The 8,223-nt window shown below is 41.9% G+C and overlaps 1 protein-coding gene and 1 long non-coding RNA gene across 2 annotated transcripts in view; both read right to left on the bottom strand.

Annotated features, from left to right (window-relative positions):
- Nucleotides 1-206: 206 nt before the first annotated feature.
- Nucleotides 207-8,223, bottom strand: part of LOC140133625 (uncharacterized) — a 34,396-nt gene continuing 26,379 nt past the window's right edge. Inside the window, exon 8 of the mRNA XM_072154039.1 lies at nucleotides 207-897. Within this exon, the coding sequence (XP_072010140.1) occupies nucleotides 812-897 (86 nt within the window). The 3' untranslated portion in view covers nucleotides 207-811. The remainder of the gene's footprint in view (nucleotides 898-8,223) is intronic.
- On the bottom strand, nucleotides 3,388-4,253 carry LOC140134268 (uncharacterized). The gene is made up of 3 exons (XR_011856170.1): nucleotides 4,169-4,253; nucleotides 3,555-3,653; nucleotides 3,388-3,457 (listed from the first exon to the last, which is right to left on the bottom strand). It is a non-coding gene; the product is annotated as an uncharacterized lncRNA (long non-coding RNA).

Here is an 8,223-nt window from a genome sequence, read left to right as displayed (position 1 = left end):
CTTCTTTTTCTTAGTAACATTAGTATAAATCTTTTAGAGGCTGAGTGCCAAAAAAATGGAAAAAACTGCTTTCAATGCCATTTGTGTCCTGAGGACAACAAATCAGTAGAGAGAAAGAGGAAAATTCAGATTGTTATTGTAACTTCCCACCAGGGTCCCCCAAACAGGAAGAATCATGGGGCTCTGTATGTCACCCTTGGATCCGATGCCACAGGTTCGCTAGCTCTGATCTATACTGTATATAGATGTTGCATGATACCACCTACCTTCCCCTATATATCACCTCTGTGGAGCACTCCTGGAAAATTACGGTGGCCACACAAAATATTGTCTTTGGCCACAATTTAGCATTTATCAGTTCTCTATGAATTCACTTTTGTTTCCAGCGGTTTAGACATTATTGACTGTGTGTTTTCGAGGGCGCAGCAAATTCCCAATGTTATAGAAGCTGTTATACAAGTGTCGGACTGGAGAGCTCAGGACCCATCAGTAAATCTTGTCATGGGGGCCACAATTGGACTCCTACATGCAAATATTACCCGATACCCAATCACATTTGTGAGAGAATTAACTATCTGTTGTCTTGCATGTGCCCTAGTCATGATATTCCCCCACATCGAGGTGGATATACTAAGAGGCTCCTCCCACATATGCAGCAAGGAAGGATTTTTTTCCCCTTATCCTGCCTTTCATCATTTTTTACGATGAGGTAAATAGCCTTCCTCTGGATCCACATTCTACTCTTTTCTGATGTCTAAATCTATGTATATCCTGTAGTACATAACACTTCATATACCAGATGTATATAATGTTATACATCATCGGAGAAGGAGGCTCGGGAATTGGATGGACTTGGTTCAGGCTCTTTGGGACGTGGAGGTGCAGATGTTTTTAGGTCTGAAAAAGAAACAAGAATAGCTGCTCATTTCATGGAGATTAATTCTTCCTTATTCGAATGTCAGCCTAGAGCTGGAGACCCATAGAATATTAGGAACTGTTATTTACAGTAGATGCCCAATACTATGTGATCAATGTCAGATGCTTCTTTAATAAAATGCATATAATCAGTAGAATTGTTCTGCTTATTGTGGCTATAAAAAGAAAAGCAAAATTCTCTAGAATTCGGGTTTCACATGGAGGCGATGAGTCTCCTAATAATCTTACAAGAATTAGGATTTCATGTCAAATCTGTAATTATTTAGCCAATTTCCTAATTTTTGACGAAACATATAAGGCATCTAACAAAGTTAGGAGAAGGTATTGTGGGGCATCAGTGCTGTTTATGGAGCGGCTCTTCAATTCTTTTAACAGGTTGGCTTTAGCTCGGCTGGCTCTCTGAACAACATAAGGTGGAATGGGAGGACGAGGAGTGGGAGTAGATGCAGGAAATGGAAGAGGTGGAGGTGGTGGTTGGGAAGGGGTAGGAGTGGAAGGAGGCGGGGGGAGTAGATACAGAAGGAGGAAAATGTGGAGGTGGTGATTGGGGAGGACTAGGAGTGGTAGGTGGTGGAGGAGAAGGGGGAGGAGGAGAAGGGAGAGGAAGAGAAGATTGAGGAGGAGGGGGAGTAGGAGCAGAAGGAGGAAATGGTGGAAATAGTGATTAGGGAGGAGGGATGAGAGGAGGAGGGATAAGAGGAGGAGGGATAAGAGGAGGAGGGATAAGAGTAGAATAGGAGGTGAAGTATGAGGCTCAGGAGGAGGGGGAGTAGGAGCAGGAAGAGGAGGAGGGGGAGTAGGATCAGGAAGAGGAGGAGGGGGAGTAGGATCAGGAAGAGGAGTAGGTGGTTTTTGGGGAGGAGTAGGAGTGGGAAGAGGTGGAGCTAGAGGGGGAGGAGGGAAGGAGGTCCAGTAGGAGGGGAAGTGGGAGGAGGTGCAGGAGGGGAAGTGGGAGGAGGTGCAGAAGGAGAAGAGGAGGAGGAGTAGGCAAAGGTGGAGCGCAATGTCTTTCCATTTGATCTGCAAAAGAAAAAAATCTCTGAGAAAAGCTGTTGATTCTATCTAGCCTTTGGGTTGAAGAAACATAAGATTATGGAATTTCATAGAAAGTGATTCTGGATAACATTTTCAGAATAAATGCTCTAAGAACTTACCAGCAGAAGGCTTTTGTTTGGGTTGAGCAGAAACTTTTTTTTCTTGTTCTGAAAAAAGTAAACATTTATGAAAACATATCTATGGACAGTGATACTTTAGGGCAGAATTGTTTCATAATTTGCACCAAAAAGTCTAAAAGTTTCATACAACATTTATCAAGAGCTTTATACAGTTTTACAGCTAGTCCAAAGGGCTGTGGCTTAAATGACATATATCACCAGGATGAAGAATAGCAAAACCCTGACATTCTGGTGTGCATCCCCCCCCCCCCCCAAAAAAAAATAAATAAAATTATGGAGCCCCGAGCCCTTCAGGCTCATTTGCATAATTTTAAAGACATTTGTCCTTAAAAACCAGGGCATGAGAAGCTAAAAGAAAAGATCCTGCTAGAAGTGGCACACACCAGCATGTAAGTGAGCTTAGTGTTGTATAATCTTCATCCTGGTGGTAGATGCCCTTTAACAAACTTTTGGTCAGTGACTCACATAGAATTGAATGGAGACCATAAAGGTGTATGACCTTCTTTCATTTCATTCTTATAACAGTTACATCAATCAGTATCTGCCTCAGTATGGAGCCTGGGGGGGGGGGGGGCTGTATCTAGTCTAGAGACAGGTGAACATCACATGATTGTGAAATCAAAACCCCTACAAAAGCCACATCACTTAAAATCCCCATTACCAGGCCGAAGGTCGGAGGAGGTGACTATTTTCTTCAGGACTGATCTTAGTGGAATGGGGAAAGGAGGTTTTCATGAGGTTGTACTTACCAATGATCTCAGCTTTTTCCTTGTCATGTATTCCTATTTATATGGCTCCCTCTTTCTTTTGTTTCTCCTTTCTTTAGAACTGTAAAAATAGAGGTTAAACACTTAATAAATAAAACTGCAAAATGTAATTAAGCCTCACGTTTCTTTATATGTGTTTTGTATTTATATCTATTAAACATTGTTACATTTATATTTCGTGTCTGTGGCAACTAGTAGTTATATCATGATATATCTTAAAGGGGTTGTCCCACAAACCAAGTTAGGTCTTATCCACAGGATAGAGCCTAACTGGCTGATCAGTGGGGGTCTCACGATATAACAAGAACGAAGGGTCCGATGGGGTCCCCGGTACCTCAGTAGGATATCCACTATTTATAGCTATGTGCGGCATTGGCAATAAAATCATTATTCACAATTCTTATTTTTTCCTGTAATAGATAATACTGCATATTATTATGATGGCGACAAGTATGATGGAAACTGTGCAGATTATTAATTTGATGTTAAAAAGAACTGATGTTAAGGAACTGATGGCATAGAATAGGAATGATGTTAATATGATCTTAAAAGTCTTCTCTGGGCTGATGTTCTTCTCCGCTAGAACAGATAAAAAACATAAATTATCAATAAACTATCAATAAACTTTGTGTCTGTGTGAAATGTATTGACGATGCAATTCTAGTAGGTGACTTACATCCACAATCCACTCTCTTACAGGGCTCTGATCTTATCCAGCAAATTTCACTTTTGTTTGGACATCCCCTCGTCTTATAAATTGTCCGCGTTCCAATTCCTGAAAAATAATTCACCAGTTATTTGTGAGAAGGTTTTGTAATCTATTGATTCGCATTACATTCATTTAGAAAAGATCAGGAAGATCAAATGTTATTTGTTGAAACTACTAACATATACATGATGTACAGGGTGGGCCATTTATATGGAAACACTGAAATAAAATAAAAAATACCAAAGTATTAAAGAAACGCCCACCCGTCTTGTATATACAGCGCTGGGAATAGGGACTGGTTGGCGCGGGCAGCCACCTCAGCCAGCCGGAAGCTGAGTGTAGCGCGGCTTCCGTTCCCCCGTTTACATGGGGCACAGACCGGAGAATTGAGTTTGGGGATGACATAATGGGAGGCCACATAGGACGTTACCAGTAAAACATGAAGAAACATCCATTTTATTTTATAGGACTTTATGTGTATTTCCCTAATAAATAGAGTGTCATATAATTACTGGGGTCGTATTTGAGATCCTTATTAGTCCCTTATACTGGATGTGATAGTTCTGTACTGAGTGACTTACCACAGGTGGCAGAGCAGGGGCTCATAAGAATATCCGATTTGATGCCTAGAAAGTAAAAAGAGATGTTAAAGAACAACCGCTCTGACCAAATAAGTATCTCCATGTCTTCCCTGTATGTCCTGTGAGCATTGTCCTGTTTGTATTGTTAGCACTAACCCTATATTCAGTGTATCTGGTAATGCCCTAACCTGCATTGTACACCGATCCCGGATCATATCTGCGGGTACGGATACGAGAACCATCCACAGATGCTGAGATTCAGAATTAGAAGAAATCTCAACAGCATTTTCTCCTGGAGATTTGTCGCTTACATCACTCAGTGGGGCACATGGATCATGTTTCCTTGTGATACATGTTTAGTTTTTCCTGTCCTCACAGGCACAACTTTTGGCTTCTTTTTGATACTTTTTGTTGCAAATGTCTCTTTTCAAATGGACACAAGCCGTGTGAATGAACAATGGAGAAAGAGCAGAGAAACAGAGGACGGCGCCTCGGGTGATACTTTCCAACAATGATGAGAAGTAAACCTGCCCCTATCTGGGGTGCTCGCCTGTCGGTGTCTTGTCGTAAGGCAGATTACCCCAATTTAGGAGTCCTGAAGGTAGAAGATGGTCCTTTTATCCGGAACAAGTTGGATCCTGGTATAGTACAGCAGCCACTAGCCAATATTTGGCAAAAGTTGTTGAGCTATTTACTAAGGATATTTACCAACTAACGGAAAGTACTGGTCGTAAACCTTCGAGGTCATGCCCCGTGTGACCTCTTACAAGATCCTTCCTTTGCATCTGCCCTTGACCAGGTGCAGATTTGCGCCTTAAAAGTAGCGAAATTAGGGATAAGTGAAAAGTTGCACAGAATATCTTAAAAATAAAGATACATAAGACACTGCACAAGGTGTAGACTAAGGTGCACTTGAAAAATCTACATATAAATCCACCTGCTCTGTGATAGTCTCAGGGTTCTGCATCATGAAGACTAAGGCAGATCCGTGATACTGTTGTGGAGAAATTAAAGCCGGATTTGAACCTGTCAGCAGAAATTGACCTAATAACCCACTACCAGTATGTTGCAAAGCAGCTGAACACCTTCCAGTTCATGTTTCTGTGGTGACCCAGTGTGGTGACATCAGCCACAAAATCTACTTTGAAGTGAGATATAAATTGGTTGTATAAATTCAGGGATGCAGAGATTTTAACACTGAAGTGAAGCTCTCTCTTCCTCAGAAACACTCCATTACTGCAATTGATGGTTCTACATTCAGAGACGTCAACATCTGCAAAGAGTTTGTATGTTCTCTCCGTGATTGCGTAAGTTTCCACTGGATCCTCCGGTTTCCTCCCACATTCCAAAACATACTGGTAGGTTGATTAGATTATGAGCTCCCATGGGGACAGGGATCGATTTGGCAGGTTCTGTGCATCGCTGCATAATCTGTGTGCGCTATATAAATAAAGGAATTATTATAATTACTAACCAGATCTCCTGAAGTCAGAAGAGGAGGAGTAAAGATCTTCCCACCATGACTTCAGTGTAAGACTCTCCTCCTCCATGACTTTATACAAACAATTTACTGCAAGGTGACTGCCTCTGTATCTGACTGTGACTGTTTCTGACTGTCACTAGTTGCCCATGGCAACCAACCAGAGGTCAGCTTTCATTTTTGCACAGCTGGTTATAAAATGACAGCTGATCTCTGATTGGTTTCCATGAGCAACTGGAACAGTTTTACCTCAGGCATTTTTGATAACTCTGCCCCTATCTCTGTCTCTATCCATCTTTCCTCATACATAAGCGTCTTATACTCATTGCCTATAGTAACCAATCACAGCTCAGAGCTCACTTAGCGCTCTGCGCCGTACTAGTACGGAGCTGGCTCCCACGATTAGAGCGCAGCGCAGTACAAGTATGGTGACATCGCAATGATATGCGGGTGACGGAGGCAGGAGAACCTCCTGCCGACGACACCCAACAAATCGGATCGGTCCCGCCCAACGATCGCTACTTTGCAGCTTTTTTTTTCCTCCAGGAGAACCATTTTGGTTTGGTATTGCTGGAGAGAGGAGCAGAGCATTACTATTCACACCAAAACACTATTTTCCTATCTGACCCCTATCTGTCCCCTCCTGCGTCCTGAGTGTTCATACTTGTCTTCTGTTTTTTCCATCTCCTTTCTGTCCCTTCTGAACCCACACGCACTTATCACTGCGCTGTGTTAGCGTTGTTCTGCACTGGACGCACTTTTCAGTGCGCTGTGTGAATAGCGCTGCACAGTATCTTTAGCGGTAGCTAGGAGCATTTGTAGCGCTTTTTTTCGCGGTGCACACAGGTTTCTTTTTGGTGCCTGGAATTATTTTTTTCCAGAGCGCCGTAGGAGTACCTGTAGTTGGGTGCAGTTATCTATTTTTTGCGTGTGCCATCTGTGCAACTTGTCCGTGTGGTTTGGTGCGCATTATTTCATATTTTTTGCGTGCCGTCTAGACGTTTTATCTGTGTATTGGGTGCACAACCTCTACAAGGGCTCAGAGCTGTGGATTTTTTAAAGTTTTTTTTGATGAGCTGTTGCATTTAATTGTAGTCCACACCAATCTCTACACTGCACAGCATATTGTCAAAAAAAAACCTCTACATTTTATGCACAACCCTACAGGTGGACCCCTGTCACTGCAACAGAGATGGAGAAGTATTGGGGCATAATACTTCTTATGGGGATTGTAAAGATGTCCGCAATCAGGGACTACTGGAGCACAGACATTCTGTACCACACCCCGATGTTCCGCATGGCGATGAGCAGGATGCGCTCTGAAGCCATCCATAAGTTTATGCACTACACTGACAACACACAGTGCCCACCCAGAGGTGACCCCAGTTATGATTATGTTTATTTAAGGTCAGCCCCATGTTAGATCATGTTAGTGCCCAGTTTGCCCAGGCATATACCCCCGCCAAACATGTGAGCATAGACGAGTCCCTGCTACACTTTAAAGGGAGACTGGATATAATGATTAATAAGTGTATTTTGGAAAGTGCAGGGTAAAAATTTTTGCTCAAAAATGAGTCTATGATGTTTCCTGAGTCACAGAGAGCGGCCGTGCAAAATTAGCTGACTGTAAACGCGACGGTGAGGATTCCTTTTGCAGAAATAAATACATATATACACTGAGCTTTATATATTAGATCTAAAGCCCAGTGTGTACCCCATTAGTACATGACTCCATGGAGACATGTTTGTGACCCCCACGAGATGTCTACTTGTAGGCCCCAAGAACTCCCCTTGAAGTGTGAAGCATCTTCCATAGTGTAAAACAATATAAAGAATATTCACACTTAAGTTCTGACTCGTGTTGTAATTATTTATAAAGACCCGGCCCAGTATCATGTATTCTCCATATATATATATATATATATAGTAAGAGGACAAGTGGTAAAATCCAGTCCAGTGTTTGCCACTTATCAAAAAGGCAGCAGGAGCTGCTCAGGTGAGAGGAGCTGTGTATGCAGGGTCGGACTGCAGTACCTTGGGCCCACCAGAGGAAATCGTTTTTGGGGCCCACCCTCTTTTTTTACTACAAAGAATACCAGACTACTAATAGAATTGTTAAATACACTGATAGCATTGTACAGTATTTTATACGTTGAGGCAGATTTACCAGATGAGTCTGAGAGCAGAACTATTCTAGTTGCTCATGGCAACCAATCAGAGCTAAGCATTCATTTTCTCACAGCAGCTTATAAAAAGAAACCTCAGCTCTGATTGGGTGCCCAGAGTCATGGTAAAAGACAATTATGTATATAAAGATATTTATTGTACCTATGTATCTTTTTTTGCACTCAACCATGGGGCCTTTTTGATTGATTTGATGTATTTGTTTGTTACTTGTACACATACATATCCTCTTATTTTTGCATTTATATAATCACGTGCATTGTATTTATTTATTTTTTCACTTTTGCCAGATTTGACCACTCTTTTTATATATATGCGTTCCAATTGCGTTTCTCCAATTCCTTTTGGCTCATGAGGTCATTCTTTCACATACATATCAAATGTTCTGGCG

This window comes from Engystomops pustulosus, chromosome 5, assembly GCF_040894005.1.
Source record: "Engystomops pustulosus chromosome 5, aEngPut4.maternal, whole genome shotgun sequence".
Taxonomy (NCBI): Eukaryota; Metazoa; Chordata; class Amphibia; order Anura; family Leptodactylidae; genus Engystomops; species Engystomops pustulosus.
Note: the sequence above shows the minus strand (reverse complement) of the source record. Positions and strands in the feature narration are given on the sequence as shown.